Source organism: Cryptomeria japonica, chromosome 3, assembly GCF_030272615.1.
Source record: "Cryptomeria japonica chromosome 3, Sugi_1.0, whole genome shotgun sequence".
NCBI classification, from domain to species: Eukaryota; Viridiplantae; Streptophyta; class Pinopsida; order Cupressales; family Cupressaceae; genus Cryptomeria; species Cryptomeria japonica.
The window spans coordinates 465839033-465866969 of NC_081407.1; the positions used below are offsets into that span (position 1 = coordinate 465839033).

Here is a 27937-nt window from a genome sequence, read left to right on the forward strand (position 1 = left end):
ACTCTACTGGATCTTCATTGGATTTTTCCGGGTCAGCCGGAATTTTTTTCTCAAAATCCGTGCCAATTGTACTTCAAATTTTTTGAAGTCTTTATTTGCTTCTACCTCTGTTTCAGATTTACGGCTTATCAAATTTTCTTGTTTTCCATGCTTTGGGAAATGTGCAAGATGGCGTCATTAACCAGCTTAATGTTGGAAGGCAATCAGCGATTTAATGGCAAAAATTATAACACCTAGAAGCAGCGCATGCTGACTATTTTCGAATATCGTTGCCTTGATGATTTGGTTTTGGGAAAAGAATCTCGTCCTTCCACAGCCGGAGCAGGATCAGGACAAGTTTGATGATCGCAATCGAGAAGTTGTCATGGTTCTTAAGCTCTTTGTCACAAACGACCAGTTACCTTAGATTCCTTCTGGCAAATCGGCATCAAAAATTTGGAATCATCTAAAGGAGTTGCATGAGACATTCAACAAAAGCCGAGCGTTCTTCCTGAAGAGCCAGTTATTCTCCATCATGATGGATGAACGCATGTCCTTACAGGAGCATCTCACAATGATTAAGGACATTTTAGATCAGCTCAAAGCTATTGGTCGGAAAATGGAGGAAGAGGATATGGTAGTAATAACCCTGAAGAGTCTACCAAAATCCTACGAGCACTTCATGGAGACTCTCAACATTACCTCTACGAATGTTGATCTGAAATTTCCTAAGTTACGCACCAAACTTTTGCAACAGGATCATTGGAAACAATAGTTTGGTTGCGGTGCCACTTCATCCTCCTCAGAACAAGCATTTGCAAAGAAATCCTTTCACAAGGATAAAGGCAAAGCTCAGTCATCTCAACAGAAGGGCTCTAATCGGTCTCAGGATGGTTCGAAGAAGAAGGTTTAGTGCAACTATTGTCATAAATATGGCCATATGATCAAGGATTGTCGCAATCGGATAGAATCTGAATAGCGGAAGCAGGGGGGGGTCTCAGCCTAAAGCCAATGTCGCTGAGCACACAGAGCAGAAAGAGTCTGCCTTTTACACCTTCATGGCTAAAAGACCTGTAGACCACGTGAAATCTTCTGCCTGGTATATAGATTCTGGTGCTTCTCGACATTTCACTCACAGGCGTGATTGGATTACAGAATTCTCTCCCTATACTAATTCAATCATATCTGGAGGAGGTGAAGAGTATACTATTGTCGGCAAGGGCAACGTTCATATACAATCTGGTGGGAGGAATCTCGTTTTCCTCAATGTATGCTGTGTTCCTGGCATGGAACTGAACCTTCTCTCTGTGAATCATTATGCCGCATTCTCCTCAGCTTGATGTCATCTTTAGTGCACATAAGTGTTTGATTATTGATCGTGCGACACGCACTACTGTAGTTGTCAACATTGAGGATTATGGTCTTTACCGACTTGTGGATACAGGTGATTCTCTTGAGCATGCCTTCCAGCAAAATCCTCCTCTATCACCAGTCTATGGCATCAACGATATGGTCACCTAAACATTCACTATCTTGCTCAACTTGTTCGGGAAGATTTAGTACATGGCCTACCCCGAAATACAAACTCAAAATCAGCGAGTTTGTGAAGCTTGTCAGGTTGGGAAGTAACACAGGACACCGTTCAAGGATGGTGACTCATGGAGGGCATCTAAGGTACTACAGTTGGTCAATGATGATGTATGTGGTCCAATGAATACTCCTTCTGTTACTGGGTGCAAGTATTTCTTGCCTTTTGTTGATGATTTCAATCGTAAAATGTGGGTGTACTTAGATAGAAATCAGAGGTATTTCTTGTATTTCAAAATTTTAAGACCTTATTAGTAGAATAAGAGTCTTGTTGTTCTATTATTACTCTTAGTTATGATAATGGGGGAGGATTTTGTTCTACTGCTTTCTCCACTTCCTATGATACACATGGCATAAAACGTCAATTAACCACACCATACACCCCTCAGCAAAACGGCATTGTAGAACGTCGTAGCCGCACCATTATAGAAATGGCTAGGTCTATGTTGGAACACAGAAATGTTCGTAGGAAGTATTAGGCGGAAGCAGTGTTTAATGCAGTCTATCTCCTTAATAGGTCTCCCACTGATGTTATTAAGGGGAAGACTCTTGAGGAAGCACTTGACTAGTCGCAAACGCAGGATCAATCATTTGAAAGTTTTTGGCTCTCTCGCATATGTATGGATTCCAGATGCCAAGCGCTCCAAGTTGGATTCCAAGAGTCAAAAGCTTATGTTTACAAGGTACAATGACAACCATAAGGCTTATCGACTGATTGATGTAGACACTGATCGTCTTATCTTCAGTCGTTATGTTGTCTTCGATGAAGAACGAGGACCATTTCAGCTTTCCTCGTCCGAGCAGCATTTTGTGGATCAGCCTTCAAAGGCTTCTGATTTAGGTGTTCGTCTTCCATTTGATTCACCTAATGGGAGGGATGATACAGATTCTAAATTTGTTGATGCACTACCTGAATTTCCTTCGGATGATGCTAATCTTCCACCTATACTTGTTCCACCTCCAATTCCAATTATTCCTCTTGCATTTGATGTTGGCACCTCTACTCTCTGGCCTAAATGGTGGGCTAAGACCATCAGTGATCTTTGTCCTAATGAGCTCATTGAGGGTAGATCTTCCAAAAATAAGGACAAGCAGAAAAATATAGTTAACTTTGCTCTCATGGGCAACATTCATAGTATTTATGAGCCTCGGGCTTATACAGAGGCAAAAGGGATTCCAGAGTGAGAACAGGCAATGGACGCAAAATGCCAGAGCCTTCTGAAGAACAACACCTGGGTTCTCTCTGATCTTCCTCCAGGGAAGAAGCCCATTAGCTGCAAATGGGTATATGAGGTCAAGTATCATGTAGATGGTACCTTGGATAAATACAAGGCCAGATTAGTTGCTCGAGGATTCACACAACAGGAGGGCATTGACTATGAGGAGACTTTTGCTCCTACTGCCAAGATGAGTACAATTCATCATCTTCTTGCTATTGCAGCTCAGTTTGGATGAAAAGTCCATCAGATGGATGTTAAGAGTGCCTTCCCCAATGGTGAGCTGCAGGAAGAAGTCTACATGAAGCAGCCTCCTGGTTTCAAGGTTGTTGGCAAAGAACATCAAGTATGTAGACTCGTTAAAGCACTCTATGGACTCAAACAAGCTCCTCGAGCATGGTATATCAAGATTGATCAGTACTTGGTTGCTCATGGTTTTCAGCATTGCCCTTCTGACAGTAATCTGTATATCAAACACTCTGGTGATGATGTTCTCTTTCTTATTGTCTATGTGGATGACTTGATCATTATTGGCAGTTCAGCACATTTGATAGAAAAAATCAAACAGGACCTATGCAAGGATTTTGATATGACAGATTTAGGGCTTCTCCATTATTGTTTAGGTGTTGAGGTTTGGCAGACTGATGGTAGCATTTTTATTTCTTAGTCTAAGTATGCCGAGAACTTGCTTGACAAGTTTTGAATTGCAAACCTACTTCCACACCTATGGAGACAAGATTGAAGTTGTCAACCAAGTCTGATCCTGTAGATGAAACACAATTCAGGCAACTAGTGGGTAGTCTCATCTATCTCACTTCCACTAGACCTTATCTCAATTTTGCAGTGAGCTACATTTCACGCTTCATGACAGCCCCCAAGGCTGATCATTGGGTAGCAGCGAAGCGTGTGTTGTGTTATGTGAAGGGAACCCCTGATTATGGACTTCTTTACACTAGGAGTCACGATCCTAGACTCAATGGGTTCACAGATTCAAATTGGGCAGGTTCGGTTGATGACAAGAAATCACATTTGGATATGTGTTTAGTTTGGGATTTGGTGCAGTCACTTGGACTAGTAAAAAGCAGCAAGCAGTGGCTCTCTCCTCAACAAAAGCAGAGTATCGGGGAGCAGTTAAGGCAACATGTGAGGCAGTTTGGCTTCACCGGATGCTTGCGGATATGCAGATATCTCAAGCAGGTCCGACTCCCTTATTCTGTGATAATCAGGGAGTGCTCAAACTTGCCAAGAATCCCGTCTTCCATGAAAGAACCAAGCATGTGGAAACTCGTTGTCACTTCATCTGAAAGCTTGTTGAAGACAGCTCCGTTCAATTGCAGTATGTTCCAACTGCAGATCAGACTGGAGATATGCTCACCAAGTCTCTCAGTCCAGATAAGTTTGCTAAATTCAGGGGGCATCTTGGTGTTATTGACAGATTGACTATTAAGGGAGGGTATTAGAAAAAAATTCTTTATTTATTTAATGGTCAATATGATGTAATTTTGTATATATTAGAACTTTCTATTTTTTCATTCTTCATCGATTGTTTCTTTTAGAAACGTCGATCTGTTGTATTCTATTTAATGATCTTTCTGATTTGTAAATACAATCTAATTTTACCAATTACTTAGCGTAATAGTGGCTGTTTGTTCTCTTATCATCTTTTACAATCTCGCATTCTTTTCTAAGCTGATGTTGCTCGTTCATGAAAACACGCTTCAAAATTCCCATCGCTGTCCCTTATCTTCACGTATTTCTACATTGGTCAATCTAGACCATGATGTCGCTGCCTTTTCCTTTAGTAAAGTAACGATGAAGTAAATAAAATTAATATATATACATCTACTACCGATGGTCCCCATTTATATATAAAAACGATAGTCTCTGTTCATACGTCTATTACTATCTATTTATTCTGATCCATAACGATGAATAGTAATCCTCCCCGCTTGTAATATTCCTGGAATGGATGTATTGTTCACTCTATATATATATCTTTGAAGGGCGACATCTCTTGATTATTCTATGTTCTAAATCTCTCTCTTATTATCTCTCCCTTCTCCTATTCCTCCACCGTGATTATTAATCCTGCCTCTTTATATAACTAGCACGATGGAATGGTTGCATTGCTTGGCTATCGAAGGGATGTGTCTCTTCCTAATTTTCCATAGCATTTAGTTTGTTTATCATAAGCACGTTCAACATTAACTATTTGAAACCGCTGTCTTTATTCATGAGATGTGTATGTGATGACCCAACCAACTCCCGTGACACAAGATGTAATTCAGACCTTTCAAAATCAATATCTTATATCAGCATTTGTTACTGTATCGTGGCATGTTTAACCTCCGATATCCCAACTATTAACAACACTCTATAGTCTCGTTGGTGATTACTATTACCAAGTCATGAGCGGATGTTGGATCTTATGAGTGCTGTGGAATTCTTCAAGTGCTTATGCTTTTACCATAACAATTAACAGTTTGAACCATCTGTTGCGCCCGATAAATATAGAATAATATTCTCAGCAATTAAATTATATTCTGACCACTAATTAACTATTTCCTCATTTTGTAATTAGCTGCTTTACGTCTCCCTTAATCGTTGTTTTTCCCCCACCAATTGAATGCTGCCTTACATACTATCACTCCTGGAATTATTTCCCTATTAGTAAGGAATCGTCGTCTTGAAATATATCTGTTCCTCGTAAATGTCCAGTCTAATTTGCTGTCTTATCGTTGCTTCAAGGAATCGCTTCTAGACTCCTTGTGATTACTTATTGTTTCTTATGTAATCACTTGCACAATGTCTTAGAGAGAATCGTTGTATTAGGAGTGATATGTCATTCATTAATTACTATTTCTTTTCTTTAATCATTGCTTTCCCTGTATTTGTAATAGGTGTATGACAATTATATTTGATTTCTTTTATTTAACTGCATTTCTAATCATCTTTGTCCACATTATAAATAAGACTTTTGTCTTATTGTTTTTAGTCGGCCATGTCTTGTAATGGCTTTATCATTTATAAAGATAATACAAGGAGGTTTCTTAAAATCAACAATATTTGATGAGGTTCAGTTTGGGGACATCACAAAAACCATCTCCTTCAATCACTCTCTTGCTAATAAAAAGCCACTCGAAAGAGGTTAACCTCCAAAATTCTTCAAGAAAATTAGAATTCCCATTATTAAGATAAACTACTATTATCTTAACTTCTATATTTACAATATTTATGCCTTGGATGCCACCCAACCAGATAGACTACCTATATAAGAACATATATATGATTATATAAATTAAGAGTTTTGCTAGCCATAAGTCTGAGTTTTGGAAGTAAGTATTCAAAGTGTGGCAGTTTAACTGAAGAACATTTGGCTAAGTGAGAGTGTTGCGTGTTGGAAAATATTGTTGCATTAAGTAAAATAGCAAAATATTTAGAATTTCTATTTTCAATAATAAAGTGTATGCAAAATGTATATTTTAAATATAGATAAGCAAGATAAAATAGAACAGGTAGAAGCACTCTGAGCAGGTTCATCTAACAGTGAGTACTCTTCTACAATTCTGTTAGATAAAGCCAAATCCTGCCTGCTCAAGCTACAGGCAAAATATTAGATGATTGTAGGATCAAATTGGTGATACTTAAGTACAACAAGATCATAGAGATGCGTCATGTACTGTTGGGCACGAACTTGTCAGCAATCCATATGAAGATCTGGACGGACACATTCTGATGATAGCAAATGGTCATACTATAGAGGTGGCCACTACATTGGAGGAAGTGTATGCTATTATAGGGTTATTGTTGGAGGGAACATCCATGGAATGTGACATACCACAAAAAGCCTGGCCCTAAGCCACCACATTCAAATTTTAAAATTTCAGAATGTGGCTAGTTACATAGTGTACTATGCTAGGAAAAAAGCAAGAAATCTTGTGTCTATTTCTTTATTTTTCCTGCTTTTCTTGCTTCATTGTATTTGTCAAGTTTAGGGCCTTTTATCCCTACCTTTTGCCCTAGTTGTTTGCACTTGTACCTGATGTGCAATACAAACCCTTGCCCAATTCTTGATCATTCATGGACATTAATATAGTTATCTTTCTTTGTCCTCTTTTACCTTTCAATGACTGGTATTTTAGAATTAAATTTCTCAAATTTAAAATTGTTTTTAATTTATACTAAAATCAAGTTCTTCTACAATATAAAGATGCTCCCAGCATAAGGTTACTAATATTAATAAAAAGTAATATGCCATCAAACGAACAGTCTAAATCCTGCATAAAAGATTGCACATGTCTGTTCATCAATGAGATTGCTTCAATAATGTTGTATGGCCACATAGCCTTGCACCTCATACAATAAGTGCTCATTTCACATTAAACGAGAAAATAAGGTACAAGTGTGAAAAATGTTGCAGTTAGGATTCGTCCACTGTTCTCTAGGGCCACCCAGGACAATTAAAGTTGTAAACCACTATAGGATGTTAATTGATGTTTTATGATATAGAACAACAATGTTGAGGTACTTACTGAAAGTGAAGATCCAGCCTGGTCATTCAAAAATTGTTGTGTGTGCCTGATAACTGCTCCCAAGGCTGCTGGTGTTGGCAACCCTCCAGGGATTAAAGGTGAAACAGATGCACTTCGTAAAGCCTCTGCTTCACTACTTTGAGAAGTAGCTTGGGATTGATTCTCAGGACCTGAAAATGTAGAAAACATTATAATCTATCTGATCTCCCCACATTAAAAACCTTACTTTTGATCCGATATTTACATTATGATATTCTAAAAATTAGACAACTCCTAACAAAAACAACAGATGGACTCACTGATCAATGAAAATTCATGTCTCATTCGGTTCAAATACAAGGACAACGTTGTCAACGAATCAGAGATAACCTGTAAAACCAGCCATATACAGACATTAAAATTGCACTCAATACATAGATTGATTAAACAGATAACCAGAAAAACCAAGGGAAGAGGGCATAACAGATATACAATTAAACTCCTCAAAATGAAGATTTATTAACAAAACAAATTCCAAATCCTCTTAATATAATAATAATTTTCAACAACCATATCAAACCCCACCGTAGCTTGATTAAGAGGCCTTAGTAACGAAGTTGGTGACAAACGAAATGAACCATGAATAGGATCCGACTGAATATCTGATGCATGATCAGATTGTGTTGGATTTACATCTACTCTGCCAGTAGCATTTGTTGTTCTTTGCTGTGATTCAAAACCAGTTCCTTGCTGCCAAATAGATTAATGCATTAATATAAGAGAGAAAACCTTTTCCAATCCAAAAACAACACTGAGAGGATTGAATAGTGGCACTCACAAGTATCACATTTGACCCATTGCCTACGCCAGGACTTATGGGCAATACATTACCAATCCCGATAGAATTTAACACAGCAGAAACAAACTGTAAAATAAAAATCAAATACAATACCATCAAATCTTTGTCACTAAAGCTCAAACCATTTTTCTCAAGAAGACTTGCATAAAATGCAGGTAACTCAAATGACTGATATGATGAGTCCCCACAGTAGTGTACACTCACTCAGTATCTTAGAACACACATTTTAGTTTCCTAGATCCACGATGAACTTACACGATTGACATCTGGAATAGCCCCATCAGCTTGATCTGTAATATTAAAGGTCCCAAGCACCACACTGTGGGAAACTTGTCCACTTCTATTCCGAGTGGACCCTAAATATAAAACCAAACCACGTATAATGATAGATTCAGAATTCTCTATTTAGAACATGTTCTCTGTTAGAAATTACTTTATTCGAGAAGATTTAACTACAATCATCATTTAATACAAGAAGACCAATACAAGCAAGATTGCATGGACATCATTAGCCATCCAAAATGTAGTAGCCCAGACTGCCTTAACATATTACGCTACCAGAAATGTGGAGACTAGGTGTTAATCACCAGTAGCTAGCCACAAATTTTCATCTTCTACATCTTGCCCTTGAACTTGTTTGAAAGGTTTGTATCAATCAGCTAATGTCATTGTTAGCCTTTGGGATCAGCTAATTTTCACTGATGCAGCTTAAAAGTTTGAATATATACACAGTTTGGAACCTTCAGCACATATCAGACGTAGTATAACTTACAGCATCTGGCAATAATACACGCACACCAGATAAAAGAAAAACAAAAACAGTATAGCCTCAAAGGCATTTAAAAGTTAAATTTTATTGAATAGAGGGTTAAGAAATGCAAAGACAACAAAAAACACAGGGATGCGTTTAAGGGATGACAGGTGACTGATGGCCTTTTTTAGTAGATGGCAATTAAAAAAATAGGAAAATTTTATAAGAAATAGAAAATTTCAGTTATCCATACAACAAAGCATTTACCACATTCATTATCTAACGATTCTAACCATATTATATTGTTACATAAAATAGAGCTGAATTGAAAATTCACAAGAATCCACATATAAAATTAACCAAATTTCATTGTTTTGATTTGAGTTTTCTTTGTCAAAGTGCATATAGAACAAAAGATGAAAGGCTACAACTGTAAATTATAAAATGACAAAATAATAAATATAGAAAAATCTGAAAACAATATATTCCATAATTCAGGGCACATTTCTTGATTGAGCATTTTATCAAGTTGGTAACCATGCCTCTCTCACTCTCAAAATCACTTTCAGATTTAGAGAGGCTTTTAATGCTTAGTCAGCTGACAACAATGGTATTACTGTAATTCAGTATTACAATATCATTGACATTGAAATCCCTGTATTAATCCATTACTGGTGAGGCAAAGCACTGCAGCAGAGGTCAATTCTCATCCACACGGATCCACTTGAACCATGCACATATTGACAAAATGTTAAAAAATCTGAAAAACAATATATTCCATAACTCGGCACAATTCTCAATTGGGCATTTTATTAAGTCCATAACCACACCTTTACTTCTCTCTCTAAAGCATTTTTAGATTTTGTTTGAAAGGTTTTTATTTTTTAATGCTTAGACAACCGACAACCATTTACTTTAATTAGGTAATTAAATATCATTTGCATTAAAATCCCTGCAGTACTCCATCACTGATCATGCATATCACTGCAGCAGATGTTGCTCGGATCCATACAATCCACTTTAACAACACAAATTGCAGCAGTATATGAATGAACTGAAAAAAATCTGGTATATAATACAGAGGAAAACATTCTAAATTTATAACTGGGTTTATGGAACATTTTCCCCCACATTGAAGAACCTTTTGGTGTCAAATTCCGGCCACAATGACATCATATTCAAAGCCAATATTAGTATTCCAATGCCAATGACAGTGAGAACAGTTTAAGCCAGGTAGTGGTGTATTGGCATACCTTTAACAAGGGCAGTCAGCATTTAATTGTTCTATTCTTTTATAGAGAAATTGAATTCTGGTACACTGTATAGTATCCCTAAATTGATCACATATCCATTCAGAACATTTGACTGAAATTGTTTTTACTATGACTGGCGCTGCTGCTGGACAGCTGAATGGCTTTTTCAATATGTTTCCCAGGCATTCCTGTGTCCCCATAACATGATGAGTACGAATGCAGCCAGAGAACCTCCAGGGATACATCCCAGTGTATCCCTAAAAAAAACATCTGATTCCTAGCTTCTAAAATCAAACCATTACACAATTCTCACATGATATTGAATTTTTCCATTCATACCCACACAAACATATAACACTGTGATCAACAAAACATTCAGCAGACATCTAGCATTGAAATGGGCAAATCAGAACTATGACAATCAAATATACAATAGCCTCAACTTCAATTATACAGAGATAAATTACATGTTTTCTCGTGACCAAAGGAAATCTCCTTTCCATGTCCACATGCTAGCTAGGCCAAGACCTTAGAAAATCACCACTACCCTTACAAATCATATTTACAGCACTGAAGACCTCACTATCCTTCAAAATACTAAGTTCAACAAAAACCATTAAGCCCATTTTAGCTCAAAAGGCTTAAAAAATAAAAACATAAGATGAAAACCAATCAAAAGAAGCTCTTTGAGCAAGGGCAACATAGGAATACCTTGCTGTTCAGCATAGCCATCACTTCCACCAGTTCCTATCGTAGACAAAGGAGGTTGCTGAAGGGGTTGCCGAACCACCAAATGGAGCGTATGCCCATCCTCAACATCTAGTTATGATAAGGAAAATTGGATCTACTATTATAATAATTATGTAACAAGTAATGACGTAGGAAGTACAGACAACAGATGCAAATATACAGCAATATCAATGTTATCACAGTAGTTATCAATATAATAAAGGAACTCACAAAACCATATTTTGATGGCATAGAATGTCAAATTTTCATATTAAATTTTAATAAGAACCTAACAAAATAATACAGGGTATTAACATGAGATATATAATCCAGGTATAATCAACAAGAGATCCAAGTCAAGCTAATGGGAATGGTATTGCTTAAAAACTTAAAATACTTACTGTCCTCCTCCAGATCTACCGAGAGAATAAAATGTTTACTATATTTCACCAGATATAAAAAGAGGAACTTACCTAAAAAATCAAGATTAAAATGCAGTGCATAGCCAAGGCTGAAGACTAGGAAACATGAGACCCACATTGAAGAGGGATAAGCACAAAGATTAGACAGATGCATAGGACAACAGTAATCCAAAAAACATCAACTCACACAAAGAAAGAACATACCAACAAATAATCAGGCTCCATCCACAATCGGACTTGTGGAATAAAAAAGCATTTATCTTATAAGAAGGAATTTCTAATTTCAGAAATACATCAACTATCAGAAAAATATGTCTTAGCGAATTTCACAGACATAAGGTCCGGGATTGACATCTTTAAACAGTATATTGAAAGGAAGTGGGGATCAATCGAAAAGATAGGGCCCTTAGCCTGTAATTTCTTCTTGGCAGTCCTCGATCATAGCACAGAAAAGAAAAGATTCTGAAAGAGGCCCATCATTTCTTAAAAAACTCTCAACTTCAATCACTTATCATGACTCCCCAATTTGATGCAAACGCAAAGTTGGTAGTAAAGACTCGGGTGGCTTACAATGTCTTGCTTGCTGACTCAGACATGCAAGAAGGATATACAAAAAAGATTGGAAACACCATAGGGGAGTTCTTCTTACTCGGAATCATCATTAGAGACAATTCCCATTCATCCCACACAAATATGTGTATAAAAATGAATGTTTCAGAACTACAGTGTCTACCACTTTGCTGTCACTTGCAGGACACATCATTAGAAATCCACAGCGGCTACTCCATATAAGGACCAGTTATATTAAACCTAAAATTACTAAACCAGAAGTGCAACCAGATCTACAAAATAAAGTAATGAAATCGAGGTACCACGACAGACTCATGATCATTGAGGGAGACAAAATTTTGACCTCAATGATCACAATCAGATCAATAATATATTGAGGGAGAAGCAAAGGATGCAGGAACAGAACACCTACTGCAAAAACAACCAACCATAGAAGTGAGGACCCAGGAAAGAAGAAATAGGAATGGGATAGGTGGGAGACTGAAATAACATAGGAAAAGGAAACTAGGCTGCAATCAACAGAAACAGGAGGGGAAACACTAGAACAGATAGGAGTTATATTGAATAATATCATAAAATAAAAAATAAACCAACTGATGTTGACAAGGTTCTAAAGAAAGTATAGTGATCCATGGAAGCAAAAAGACTGTGAAAAGAACTTCAAGAAGCACAAGAATCAATCACACTACGGGAACCCCTACAATCTCTAAAAAATATCAGAAAGGCAGTCTCAATAAACTCAACCATAAAATAAGAACAAAACCGACAGTAACCAGGCAATGAAGAAAACACATTGATCTACGGAAGTAGAAAGACTGGAAACAGAAGCCCCAGGGGCCAGAGTCAATCACACTAAGAGATCTACAGTTACAAAATTTGCCAAGGAATAGAAGGGTAGAAGCCCCTCCAACAAGAAAACAAAATGCCTTTCATGAAATGTTGGAGCCTTAATGCCCCCTAGGAAGTAGCATTTCAGGAAAGGACACTTGCAACTCAAAAGACCTGACTTGGTTTTGGATGAAAAACCTACTCTTGTGGAAGAGGTTCAAGAACAGCTAAAAACAGTGGAAAAATTGATACTGTACATTCAAGAAGCAGGGGCTCAGTCTGGAGGATTAATTACTCTTTACAGTCCTAGCTCTATCATTTGTGTCCCGATGCTTGCACACAAAAATTGGTTAAACTGTTCAATTAAAATCTTCAAAGAAAAGATCAAAGATCTGTTTAAAAATGTGCATGCTCATAATTCACCCATCCTAAAGAAGAGGATGCTGGGACCATATCAAAGCTTTCATGGCCACTTAGAGGATCAAGAGTCCCAGGTGGGGAATTCAATCCAATCCAAAGTCCAGACCACAAATCAGGAGGCCTAATCAGCCAACCAATCACACAGGTCCCCTCCAAATTTGTTTCAAAGTGCTCTCTTTGCAATGTTAAGCCTATGAGCAGGAGGTTCACATGGTGCAATAGACAAAGGAGGCTTGCAGCGATAACAAAAAGGATTGACTGCATTCTGGAAATGGATGACTAGAAAAGGACTTACCAATGTATCTGCTATTGTTAAAGCAACAGTCTCAGATCATTCATCAATCAAAAACACCACCAAGACTGACACAGCTCCTTAGACAGGTCTGTTCAAGTTTGTGATAAAGTTGCTGAAGAATTGGTACACCTACATGCATATAAATAACTGGTGGTCAAATTGATCAAAGGTAGCATGATAAAGAATGCTCAAGCTTGAAAACAAGCTGTCTTCATTGATAGTTGCTTCAAGAACGGAACAAACTGGCATTCAGAAACATTTCTTTAGAAGAAAAGATTAATAGAACAAGAGGGGGTTAATGGCTTGTGGTAATCGTATGTTCTCACCATCATGCACCAACTGTTGGATGAACAGAAGAATATCCTATGAAAGATGGAAGAGATGCATGCAAAAACTCAATGCCTCTTGGAGACAAATGCCTAAAGAAACTTGGATAGATAGAGGAAGCAAACTATAATACTAGCTTTTCCAACAAGGTTCAACAAGTCAAGAAGCATGCAAATTGGATTTCTTCGACATTCTCACAAGATGGGTTGCACTTCCAAATGACTACTTCAGTTGAAATTTGAACAGAAGCAACAGATTTTCTTCAGCCGACTTTGTCATTTGTAATAATAGGAATTTAAAGTTTCAGCAGACATACATCCCAAGAATCATTACAACAAAAGGCTAACGGCTTCAACTTTCTCAGAAGAAAGTGAAGAAATCTCTGTTCCAAATCAAAAGGATAAGGAACTTGGCCCATATAATTTTTCTCCTATATTCTTCCAAGCCTGCAAGGTAAAGTTGAAAAAGATGTAGTAACAGCAATAAAATTATCATGGAAATCCAGGGCCTTTGTGATGCTTATCACATCCCAAACACAGGGACCCCTCAAACATTTGGAGATTCCAGACCTTTAAAGGTGCTTATGCAACATGGTATGCAACCTGATCACAAAATTCCTGGTCGCCTTCTCCAGCTATAAAAATTTGGAAAGAGATAGCTTTAATGGTCCATGAATCAACTATCTTGTTAAAATAATATTAATATCTTACAGGTCCCAAGGTTTTCACGATTTTTTCCTGAAAAATTGTCTGTCAATTTTCTGAATTTTTCCACAAAAAATCATGGGAGGGGTTTCAAGATTTTTTCCTCAAAAATTGTTCGCAGGATTTATAATTTTCCCTTAAAAATTATCTCATCTGTAATCCGCAATATTCGCGTAAGATTTTATTTATCTGGGTTTTACCCTTTTTTTCCACAAAAAAGATGATTTGTAACCTCAGATTTCTTGGTTTTCACATTTTTTTCCTCAAAAACTGTTCGCAGTATTATCTGTCATCCGCAAAGCTTGTGTGGGATTTCTAGGTTTTCATGATTTTTTCTTCAAAAATTGTTTGCTGGTTTTTACGATTTTTTCCTCAAAAATCATCTGTAATATGCAAAGTTCGCGTGGGATTTGTGATTCGCGAAATTCTCTGGTTTTGCTCGATTTTTCTCCTCAGAAATCAAGCTTTGTCGCAGTCAGTTTGGGTCGCACCTGCTAGGGTGTACATCTGCAACCGTGGTATCTTGCAGTCAGTTTTGGAGTTGGTACTCTTCTGCAAAAGGGTTTGCTGATTTTTTCCTCAAAATCATTGTTTCAGGCTTCAGTAATTCGTGTGTGCCAGATCTCTAATTCGCGTGTGAAGGCTACATTCGCTTGGATGGCTTTTCGTACTCTTGGTCATTTAAATTCTGCAGATCCTGGGAGGGTCTCCGTAGCAACAGAGTGTTCTTTGCATCTGTGATCATAACACCTGCAGTGTTTTCTGTAGGGTATTGAGTACGATGACCATTAGGGAGGGTGTTAAAATAATATTAATATCTTCTATAATGGTCATCTTCTATTTTTAGTGGTCATCTTCTATTTTTAGTGGTCATCTTATTTAGCTTGTTAAGTTAGCTTTTTATTATGTAATTAGCTTTTAAGCTTTATTTAGCATTTAGCTTTTTAGTTAATTAGCTTTTAAGCTTTATTTAGCTTTTAAGCTTAATTTAGCTTTCACGCTTAATTGGCGTTTAGCTCTTTAATCTTTTACTTTAACGTTATGTTCTAATTATAGATTAGAACATCCTCTTGTAACCTCTATATATACATGTATATCATTCAATGTAATCATCCGATTATTGAATCATTCATTCAATTTATTTTTCATATCTCAGTCAAAACAAGGAACGTAGAAGATATAATTTTCAGGTTGTATAAAACTTCATTCTCCAAAATCCTTGAAAATTTTGGTTTCAACAAAAACTTTAGAGATTGGGAGTACACTGATATCCCCTCCCCTGATATCTTAGTCATCATCAATGGCAGCACAGCTGACTATTTAAGACGAGGAATAAGGCAGGGGAACCCCCTCTTCCCTCACATCTTATCAATATGGTAGAGCTTTAGCAGCCACAACTGCTTAAAATAAATTTGTCAGACATGAGTCATTTCAGGGTAAATCATCAACAATTGTCAGGATTGCATGGAAACGGATACAGTATCAAATATGCATATGGCAAATTTAATACCAATATGGCTAGATACATCAATTATAAAAATATGCATATATTTAATTGTAATACATCTAAAGGATAAATAACATAATTTATGTATATTTTTATTAAAGTTCATGAAATTATTTTAAATTAGTGATGTGTGGGATATGAGTGTAGGTGTGTACAATTTTTTAAAGCTTTTTTATTTGCATTTTCTTTTTTTTAAATTCATAAATCCTAAATTGAAAATGGCAGCATGTAATGCCATAACCACACATATAAGAAATGGCCTAAATAAGACGAGGAATAAAGCAAAGAAACACTTTCTTCCCTCACCTCTTTATCATAACTGTAAAGTTTTAACAGCCATCACTGCTCAAAATCAAATACGCTGTCAGCATTGCATGGAAACAGATACACTGTCAGATGTGGACATGGAAAAATTTCAAGATTCCCTAAAACTGATGCAGCTATTTACACTTACAGCAATTACAAAAATAATAAAAAATACATAGTGAATTGTTAACATCTAAGGGTATAGAACATTAAATTTCTTCATATATGCCTCTGGATTCAGCTGTGTAGAACTTTTTTGCATCAACGTTTCGAATCACACTCCATGATTCATCACCAAGATGATAGAGCTGTAGGAGAAAAGATGACGAATCACAGAGTGTGATTCGAAACGTTGATGCAACGAAGTTCTACACAGCTGAATCCAGAAGCATATATGAATTTAGCATGGACTGAACATCTTATCTCTCTAAATATATTTCTTCATATTAGTTTATAATATTTATTCTGTTATAATAGTAATGCGTTCATGTTGGGAGTGGTGTGTGTGTGTGTCTGAACAATTTTTTTACGTTTTAGAATGCTTTTTCATAAACCCTAAACTGAATATGGCACCAAACTGTGCAGTGCCATATCTAGACATATCAGATGCAGCCCAAATATAGATTTGCATATCAATATGTCTTGATATGGTACCTAGGAATATCATAATCATATCTAGTATTCAATACATGAGGGAATGTATCCAAGCAAGGGAGGGGGGCATCCAGCAGCTCTACAATTTTTTGATGAAACAATTCATTTTGTCAAAGCAGATGTTCTATCAAACAAACTTTGGATGAGTAAGAAGTGGCCTCAGACCATAAAATTAACACAGATAAGTCAAAAGTATTTTCCCTTAATATCAGTAAAGGTAAACAACAACAATTAGCAGTAATCTCCCATATTAATGGGGTAATTGTTAAGCAGTCTGTTTGAAATGAGGATTATTGGATAGGTTTTCACAGGCTCAATTTCAACAGTGCCTTTGGGGGAAATATTTGGTAGACTGAAGCTGGAACTAATCATAGAGATGAGGAAGGCCTTTTGCTGAAAGGTGCCTCAGTTTTTATCAGTAGTAGATCTAACAATGAATTTGAATGGGAAGCAGTTGTGGCTGAGATAGCTTTAGCTTCTTTGCTGGGTTGTAAGCATTTTGCGGTGGAAGCGGATTTTCTCCAGTGGTGATTCAACGGATGAGTGAGATGCACTGCCCTAGCTGGAAGCATATCTTGATGAGGTCCTTGTTTTGTGTAAAAATTTTGTTGGCATTTGGTTTACTCATTACTATCGTAGGCAGAACTCAGTGCTGGATTCTTAGCCAGCATGGGCATCAACCGAGCATTTTTTTGGTTCTTTATAGCAATTTTTTCAGCCATGGACAGCAATTGAAAATTTTATTTTTGATTCTTGTCCACCTCAGGTGATCTGTACGATATTTTTTCCCGTCCTGTGGCAATAGGACTCTTGAAAGGGAAATTAGTTTCCCATCTCCTACATGCTTCTTCCTTTATTTCAATCTGTTGCTTGAGGTGGCAGCTCTTCTTTAAGGGCAGGTAATCAATATTTTGGTATGCTCTTGAGTGCCATCTTCTTGGCACAATCCAAATCCATGAACCAAACCAGGATCAGAACCAGAACCAGCAACTTATATGATTTATGATTTCTAGTGCCAGATGTTGATGGAGAGGGCAGAACCTAAATGGAGTAAGTGGTACTACCCAAGAGATGGTCTTAGATGCGAATAGCAAGAAAGGTGACCTGGTGGCAGTTGGGTGTAGGGGTGTCTTTAAAGCAAGTGTCCTCACCTCTCTTCCATAGAATCCTACAGCTATTTGTTTCTCTTACGTTTGTTTTTGGAGCTGTCTAGTGTTTTGCTTGTCTCGTAGGCTTTTGCACCTTTAGTTGTGTGGCTATTTTGTCTGTTGATCAGTTTGACCATCTGTCATGTATTTGTTTTTATTGATGATTCTGAGGAGAGGGCCCCTATAAATCCCTCACTATATTATCAAAAAAAGGAAGGAATCGTGAAACTGAAAAAGGGTATTTGCACCTCAGATATTTTGGCATTCTCCCATTCTTAGCCAGATGCAACAAAGTATTTTAATGCGAATGAGATTACCATTTCCATCAAAGTTGGCCTCTTGGATGGGCGAATCTCTAAGCTTAGAAGATAGACTCCAACTTCATTAATTTTGTGCTTCAGGCATTAACGATCTAGCTATTTCTTTGCCCTTGTGGACCCAGTAACATTTGGAACCAAACCAATAAAATCATGACACTTTTCTTATGAAAAATCACTTCAAAAGCAAATAAAAGCCCCTTCTCGCATACATATATAGAGAGGTAAGGGTTGGGCCTTGAAGAGAGACACCTTAAACATAGCCATGGGTGACAGAAACCATTAGGATATCTTCATAGAACAGGACGAGCTTTTGATTGTTAATAAGCTGTTAAATTTTTTAAGCATGTGATTTCTTCTTACGGAGGGAACCCAATGATAGCCCCTATTCATCCATCCAAAGAAGATAAGTGTCAAAGCTCAGAAAATACATTCAGCATTGCTGTATCCCGATCCCAACAGTAGTAAAACACAAAATGCCCCTAGTCCTTTCACATAAATCTAACTATAAATATAGCAAAAGATCAAGCTTTCAGCTGACAAAGCAGTATACCCCTTCAATAATTCAGACACTTCAATACAGACTAAAGAACTGATATATTCAGAATCAATAGCAAAGCACATATTCAATATAGGTTAAACCATTTGTATAGTTTAGAATAATCATTATTATTAAAAAATAGAAACAATTAAGTGAGGGAAGTTGAATAGAAAATGAAAGTACGATAAGGATACGATAAGCTGATAAAAGCTGGTCATCCTTCAAAACCTTTCCCCGACAAATGAGTCGCTGCTGTTCTGAAAGAACTCCAGTAACGGTTGCAATCTGCTCCTTTAGTGCAGGTACAGGCAACTGCATGATATTTTGGAAGCTAAAAAAGGTCATCGCAAAGATAGATATAAAGCCTGAAGTATATTGCCCCTCAATATACTATATGCATTGAAAATGTTTACCAGTAAACACAGATGTTTCTTTTGTGTCAATCTACACATCTTAAATAGCTGAAAATAAAGTTATGTTCCTAACCCATGAACACAGCAGTGAAGTTATTATTCAAGACTATAAAAAAATATCATTGGGCCTTACATTATAGAAACAAGTCACACAAAAACAAAGCTGTAGAGTTTTATATTCTCACTTGTTATCTTAGGAGTGGCCAGGAATTAGGGTGGAATTAGGGTGTCAAGCAATATATAGAAGGTTACTTCATACAAAGTCTAATGAACTAGGAAATGATCAAAAATAAGGCAGAAGAAAGTTGTGCAGGATGCAATGAAATCCAGCTGTCTGTGATAAATGTAAGAATTAATAGAATGAAGGAATGTGAAATCATTTAGGTTAAAAAAAGCAAGTCAATGTAATATGATACTGTTGGCTTTTGTAATAATGATGCTAATGAAAGTAAGGAAGCTAACAGTGGCCAAACATATTCAAAGACAGAACAATAAATCATTCAGGCAAGAAGGCCAATTTTGACAGAGCCAAAGGGTATGAAACTTACAAATTGATTATAAGGGATGCTTTAGCCAAAGAAATCTTAGGCAGAAAAATGGAGTTGAAGCAACAGACCAAACTTGCAAAGTGGAATTAAGCAACTTTAAGCAAGCCATAAATCCTCGTCCTGAAGAATACAAAGGCTGGGTTCAGTGAAATACAATTTACCGATAGCAAAGGAAACAAGACAGGACAATACATCCAGTCAAGGGACATCCTCACATTCGCAGGGCATAACTAGATGCCCCAAAAAGTAAGAGACATTCTCATTTTTTCCTTTTGGTAGGGCACCCCCAAGGATGTTCCACGGATGCCCTACTTCAGAAAAATATGATCTTAGGAGAGTCAAAGAGTGGATTTCCAGAGATCATTTTGCTGTATTTAAGAAAGCCTTGAATGATGGAAACTTGGCAAGAACCTCAATAAGGGGATAATCAAGCTTATCGCCAAGGATGGTGATAAGCCTCAGCTGAATGTGTCTTATAAAATTATAGCCAAGCTTTTGCTGTTGGACTCCAAGATATTCTGCACTAGATTGTTTCCAGTACTTGAAGTGGATTTGTGGCTTATCTTGAATAAAGTGATTTCCAGTTGACAAAGGATGACATAGGCCCAAGATTCAAGACAGAATATTTGTATGGTTCTGCTAAATTTTGAAAAGACCCATAATAAAATTGGCTGGCCTTTCATTGTGTTGATTTTGAGGACACTTGGACTTCAATATAAGTTTTGTAAAATAGTGGGGGTATTGTTCAGAGATGCTTTAACCTAAGTTAATGTTACATATAATCCTGTTGGTCTTCAACAATCCATTCAAAAAGGTTATCCTTTGGCCCACTCCTTGTTGGTGCTTTCAGCAGATACCCTACATTACTTGTAAAGATACTCTTCTATTGGCCCCCATTATCAAAGGAATTTGTCAGATCTTCGATTTGCTAATGACACCTTTATTTTCCTGACCTTGATAAGGAGAACCCTTCCTGCCTTTCTTATAGGCTTGGAGTGCGCTACACTTCCTCAAGATCAAAGATTTCTTATCGCAAGTCACTGGTCTTGAGCTGAGCTGAGACTCCCCCTGATTGGTTTGGTGAGATTGGATGGGACTGGGGTAGTCCTGATAAAATGGTCAAGTGTTCGGGTTTTCTTTTACTCTTTCTTCCTCAATGATGTGGAAGCCAGTGTTTCCTATGATTGCTAAAAAGGTCTCTATATTGTAAGGACACCTACTCAAGTGTTTCAAAAATGACTTCTTCTTATAACATCTATTCTGCTTTTGTTTGGTTGTTTTGTAATTATCATATTAAAAATTTGCATAAGTCAGACAAATATTTTGTGTGGTTTGATTGGAGAGGCAATAAGAAAGGACATGTTGCTAGGAAATGGTTTTATCCTCCTTGCAGATTTTGTAGCATGGAGCTTATAACATGAAGCTACATGGTACTCTTTTGGTTGTTAAATTGATTCTTATGAAATTGTGTGGGTGGTGAGCCCTAGAAAATGTTGGTGAGAAATACAATTACTTCAATGAGTTTCCCATAAGAAGAGCAATAAGAAAGGGCTCCACCATCTTGATTTGTTCTTTGGGTCTTTTTCAGTCAACATAAATCTTTAGTCTTTGGAAGTATCTGGGAAGCTTGGGAGTCAATTAGACAACTCTTGACTAGGCATGAGGCTTTCTTCGGAGGGCTAGCATTTACCAAAGGTTTAAATCTAATAGATGAAATTTATATTACAACAATGAGAATCTAGCTTTGATTAGAGGATGCTATGATAAATGGTGCTCCTTGTAATGTCCCCACTTTGAAATAGAACTTAATGGTAAATAATAATGATAAAATTAAAATTCAAAAGAATAAAAATAAAGTTAAAATTAAAATATAAAAGAATATAATTAAATATAATTAAAATTTGATTAAGTTAATGAATGGTCAAAAGACATGGAATGAAAAGTTGTGACTCCCTCAAACATGAGATATATAAGGGAGAAGAGAATCTCATTTAAAGGGGGATAATCTGGGAATCAGAAGTGCGCATCTAATTTAAATAAGAAGTGCAGATCTGATTGTGAAACGTTGTGTCCCTTTCAAAGGGCAGAAATAATTAAGAGTTGCACTCTTTCAAAGGGTGCTAATGGTGAAAGGGTGTGTCTCTTGCCAAAGGGCATACATTATGAAGAGGTGTGACCTCTCCCTCACATTGAGAGATATAAAGGAAAGGAATCAAAGCATCCAGTGACATCACCACCGATCAGATCAGATCAGATCTGTTATTGAGTTACAGGCAGTAACGTCTTTGTTCTTGGTGGTATGCATGGGGATGTGCCGAATATGTACGCTTAATATATGAAGCCTAATGATGTTCATATATAAATATATATCGCAATCCTTTGTCTTCTGCTAATGCCTATGGAGGATGAGAATGATTTGTGGAAAGGGAAAGGCGGTCTAATTCCAATCAATTAGGTGGTCCCGAGATGGGGTAAGGATCAGTGTCCTATAAACCTTGAGGGAGTAGTCCCGAGATGGGGTAAGGGCCTGCATTTGTAAACCTTGAGGGAGCCTGTTGTGATTTGGTTTCTCAGCACCCTGGTAACATAATTGCACCTTTCTCCCTTAGGGTTAGGTAGTAACAAGGTTAGATCATAATATAGACGACTATGAATTATAAAATGTGGAATTAATTGTAAAAAGCATAATAACTTAATAATTCATTCAGCAATGTATGATAATTGTTGAAAACATGACTGCTTCCAAGTAGGGGACATTACACTCCTCTAAAGGTTTTCAATCTTTTGATGATGCCTTTAGTCTGGGACCACCATTTTCTTGAAAGCTAAGATACCGGTTCTTGGCAAAATGGGCTGGGTCCGGGTCCTGGTTCTTGCCCAGTCCTGGTTCTCCCCAAGTTCTCCCTAGGTTCCACCCGGGTCCTGCCCAAGTGGCTGGGTTCTCTGTGGGTCCTGCCACAGACCCGGGAGAACCAAGGCCCGTGGGTTCCCAAAAACAGGGCCCACGGGTCATAAAAACACAAAAACAATTAAAAACACCTTTTTTAATATTTTTTTAACATCTAAACCCTAATTTCACCCCTTATGATGCATGAAATGCATCAAAACATATATATAATTTTGATGTTTGAACATATATATAATATATATGTGTGTGTGTACGGACGTACCTGTACCGTACCCAAGAAAAAAAAATTGTCAAATCCGTACCCGAATCGGTAACTTATCTTGAAAGGAATTGAAGAGAGAGTGACTCTTACAGAAGAACTTATACTTTGGTTTCCATGTCCCTTCATAGGTTTGCTCAACCTATAGAACTCTTCTATAATACTAAAATTTGGGACAACATGAAGTGTGATGAGGAGCCTCCCTTTCTTGAAACTTCTAATGTACTCTATATCACAAGCTTTATCTACCATGTGAGGTACTTGATTCTTTTAATCAAAAATGAGATCCAAATGAGCTCCCCTTCTATCCAATCTTCTACTATTAAGCCCAAAACTCTGTTCTATATGGTTATTGTTCCCCCACAAACTTCTTGTGGTATACTCCAGAGGTACACAAGGACATGTCCCAGGAGTTTTAGCCCCTATCCTTGCTCCAAGAATGTCGCGAGGTCAAGGGTCAGCTTGGAGACATTTCCAAGCCATCCCCAAAAAAAATTGCAAGCAAAATGCCCCCGATGAGCATAGACATCTCAAAAATGCTATGGGGATGCTCAGACGTCCCCAAGATGCGAAGGGGACATTTAGATGTCCCTCGACTATAATGGCAATGATTTTTTAAAAGCAAAAAACACTCAAAAGTTTTTTGTTTTTTTTTTTAAATTATTAAACGCCCCTCTAACCCTAAAATGTAAACTTAAAACTCTCTATCTTAGGCATTGGACTTCATTATAACATGTCAAAAAAAATTGCTGCCAAGTAGCAAGTTAAAATAACAAAGAGGGTTTGAAGGTGCTGTTGGAAAACAAAAACCAGCATTGATTAGCAAAAAAGGAGAGGATTGAGGCAGCAACCAACAAGAGAAGTGAAAGACGTGTGTTATTCTTCCATTTGCCCTTTTCTTTTCCAATTTTTTCTAATTTTAAATGAAGAAAAGCATTATTTTTTGTGGTTTTTAATTTGCAATTTGCAAAAACTAAAGCAAAACAACATGAGCATCAGTAGTGAAAGTAGTGGGCATGTTGAAAGGGAAGAACAAAATGAAAGCCAATCGGTTGAAGGGGGGCAGCCTCAAAAAATCCATTTGATTGCCCTTCTGAAGCTTTAAAACACAATGAAAAGGTCCCTTTAATCCTAAAAAACCTCTTCTTCAAATGGTGACAGCCCTAGACAAAGAGAAAAAGACATATTTGGGGGGGTTAGTATATTACGGCTGTGTCACTTTTGTAGAGAAAAATTAAATGGGAGCTACACAAGAGTGTATTCTCATCTATTGGGTTTTTACAGGCCAAGGGGGTCAAGGTTTGTAATGAGATAAAAGACAATGAAAGGGCAGAGTGTTATAGATTGCACATGGAGGCAAAATCAAAGTCTATGGGGCTGCCAATGCAAATACAATCAACACAATCAACTAAGCATATGCCCCCTATGTTTGGTAGTCCTAGTGGTAGCACTAGCAGCGATATTCATGTTTCCACAAGAGCGAAAAGGAAGACTACTAGTACTTCTAGTGATCAGACAAATCAAGTTGCAAATACAGCTTTATTCACTTTATCAAGAGGAATAAGCTGAGCTCTAGACATGCAGAGAACTTGGTGGCCATGCACAATGCTTTGTGACTCCATGATCGTCAGTCTCTAGATTATCAACAGACTCCAACTTTACAATGGGATGTTGATCCAAAAGACACCACCCAAATTGATGAGGAGGATAGAAAAAAGGGATTGGTTGAAGTTCCATTAGATGAGCCAGCCCCAAATACTCATAGTGGTAGTGACTGACTCTGATTTTGAAGTAATGTTGGCAGATGCCAACTAGAGGCAGCCATTGCTATGGTTTTTTACATTTTGACGTTTGTAGTGCAAACTTGTAGCCTTTGGGCATTTCAACGTATGCAGTATTAATATTTTTCAATTTTATATCATATGCACATTGAAATGAATTATGTGTTAAATTTTCGGATCAGATTAGGTAAAACAATAATTCACACAAATGCACAGATATTATCCTGGGAAAACCTTCCTCTTGAAGGTGAAAACCCCAGCAATGAATATGCCTTTATTATCTTAATTGTGTCAAGAGACTTTACAATGATTTTGCTTCACACTTGAAGCTATATATATCCACCCTAGACTGCTGTAAGATGAACAGTTCAACACAATCTGACTTCTATATCAATTGTGTTGTCTTGAAGATGAGAGCACATACAACTGAAGAATGAAGTCGTATTGCTGAAGAACAACACGAACTGCTGAAGGATATCACTATGCTGCCAAAGAAGAATATGATCTGATTGATGATTAAATCAATTGCCAAGGTGGATGGAGTGAACCGATCTATATACCCAAACACGTCTTGATCAAGCAACACGACTTATCCATAAGTCGGCTATAATATTAATCAACATGCCTTTTCCAATAACACGTTTCATGACAAGGATCACGACTTCCAAGGTGACGGATCATTATTAGTTATGTTTTATTAACAAGTCGTTTCATTATGAAGGACGGTAATGAAGGAATTGAACTATAATAAATGTGTAAGGCCGATAGGCCATTCACATATTTGATGGCTAAGTCGGCCCTATAGGATCCGACCGAAGCTATACATCAACATTATGGAGGCAATTAATTATTACTAATAAATTATTAATTTGTTCAACTCTCATGTGAACTCTATTGTTGTGTTTTAATTTTGATTCTATAATGTATATGTCAATATGATTACATTTGCACCTTTATCAATGCTATCATATGAATATCTGAAATTTCTGTGTGTGTATATATATATATAGTCATCCCCTTTGCCATCCCCTATCATCCCCAAAACACGTCCTCCCTTCCCCCTATACCAGAAACTTGGTGGAACATAGGGATACTCCCTTTCCTCTTTCCAATTTTTGCGGGATCCTTGTAAGCTATATAATGTGGATGAGACTTGTTTTCATGTTTTTTAATTGCAAGTTTGCCAAAGTTGTGTCGAACATTTTTTTCGATAGGTTTGCCTTGTGCACAAACAAGCAGTGTATCTCCTGATTTGATTTTTTTTTCATTTGGCTGTATTTCTTATTTTAAGAAGTTAAATTTGTTTTATAGGAAGTTGTGGTTGGTTATTTCTACTAAGTTCTTGAGGTTGTTAGAGAAGGCAAGAAACAATGAGATATTTCAAGGCTGCCTCGCAAATATCTTTAATACTAAAAGTTCCTAAAGAAGAATTCAATAACTTTCTTGCTTGAGGCTCCATTAAAACTTACAACGATTAGTTGAGCGCTTTAATTATCCCTCTAAAATTGCACCAAGTTTGATTTTTCCCGATACTAGATAGAAGGTTGTCTGTGATAATATTTCTTCTGTCACTGGTATGAACATGACTTGTTAGTTTTGCAAAGGAGGTTGATAATATTGACTCAGATTATATTTTATCTATTGCCTTGGATTAGGTTACTAATGGTGACGCATACCTTGGGGCTTGGAGAGCAAGCTAATTGACAACTTTTAGGATAATGAGGCTTAAACCATACTGCCTGAAAGTGAATTTGATTGATCATTCAATCAATAATCCATGCTTTGTTGGGTGATTGATGACAATACTAATGACATTGTTAATGCAACTTTCATGGATTCTGCTCTATAGGAGCTATGTTCTTTGTTTTGTTACCCTTAATGCTTTATACATGGTTTTAGTTTTGGTTTAAGATTTGTACTTTTGATCTGATCTGAGCTATGCTACCGGGTTCTTTTATTTTGCACATTGTTGTCTACCAAATAGGACATGTTTGGGTATAAGTGTGGTCACGGGTCTGACATGAATATCCTCCCCAAGGAACAACCTTGTCGTCCCAAAAGCCCTGTGGGACCTGAAAATGCCATGGAGTAAGAGTTGGAGCCACTGATATACAAACATACATACATATATATCAACGTGGTTGAAGAAAGGGGCAGAGAAAACTCTTTTGGCACAAGAAGACACAGTCAAGGTTGCCTTGGAATGTTTGTCGGCCCTAGGCTTGTCCTTGACTAAGCAACTACCCTTCCACCAAATACTTAATGGAAGGGAAGAAGAAGCTGTCCCATTTCCAATGGAAACAATGGGAACAATCACAACATCCAAGTAAGCACCTAAGGGTTGAAAATTTGCAAAATTACCAAACAAAGGAGCTACAAAAAACCAAGAACACCTAGCAAGATTCTATTATGGTAATTGGATGATTAACATTAGATATGAAAGCTTTACTTAAAGAGATTTTAAGGACGATGTTTCTTAAGGAAAGAATCATTAACTGAAGACAACGTAGAAACTATCTAAACTAAACAAAGATTACATTAGTTACCATTAATAAGCAAATATGCTAATATTATTCTAATACCCTCCCTTAATGGTCAATAGATCAACTACACCAAGTTGCCTCCTAAATTTGACGAACTTGTTGGGGCTTAGAGACTTAATGAGGATGTTTGCAGTCTGATACTCAATTAGAACATACATACTGCAATAGAATTGATCCATTTTCTACAGGCTTGTGGATGAAAAGACAATGAAGCTCAAAATGCTTGGTCCGTTCATGGAAAACTAGATTTTGGTAAGTTTCAGCACGCCTTGATTGTCACAATACAAGGGTGAAGGACCTACTTGAGACATTTGCATGTCAGAAAGCATCCTTTGAAGCTAAACTACCTCACAAGCTGCCTTTACAATTCCCTGACATTTTGCTTTGGTCGAGGAAAGAGCTACTGCCTACTACTTCTTGCTGGTCCATGCATGTGCCCAAACTGAAAACATACCCAGAGGTCGACTTCTTGTCATCAACAAAACCTGCCCAATCCGGGTATGTAAAACCAATGAGCCTGGGATCTTTGATTCCGCTGTATAGAATGCCAAACATATCTC

At 37.1% G+C, this 27937-nt stretch overlaps 1 protein-coding gene across 8 annotated transcripts in view; it reads right to left on the minus strand.

Annotated features, from left to right (window-relative positions):
* The window catches only part of LOC131078410 (ubiquitin-like domain-containing protein CIP73), a 142596-nt gene that overhangs the window by 85733 nt on the left and 28926 nt on the right, over positions 1 to 27937 (minus strand). For 7 of the 8 annotated variants that reach the window (XR_009113781.2, XR_009113783.2, XM_058016100.2 and 4 more), the window contains exons 3-9: positions 19120 to 19237; positions 10869 to 10976; positions 8409 to 8509; positions 8133 to 8219; positions 7880 to 8044; positions 7615 to 7684; positions 7316 to 7485 (exon numbers count right to left, since the gene is read on the minus strand). Coding sequence is in view for 6 of the 8 variants with exons in the window: in XM_058016100.2 (XP_057872083.2) it covers positions 7316 to 7485; positions 7615 to 7684; positions 7880 to 8044; positions 8133 to 8219; positions 8409 to 8509; positions 10869 to 10976; positions 19120 to 19237 (819 nt within the window). In the remaining 2 variants the exon portion in view is untranslated. Of the gene's footprint in view, positions 1 to 7315; positions 7486 to 7614; positions 7685 to 7879; positions 8045 to 8132; positions 8220 to 8408; positions 8510 to 10868; positions 10977 to 19119; positions 19238 to 27937 lie in introns of those variants that run through there. The other variant, XM_059218408.1, reaches the window with a different exon arrangement.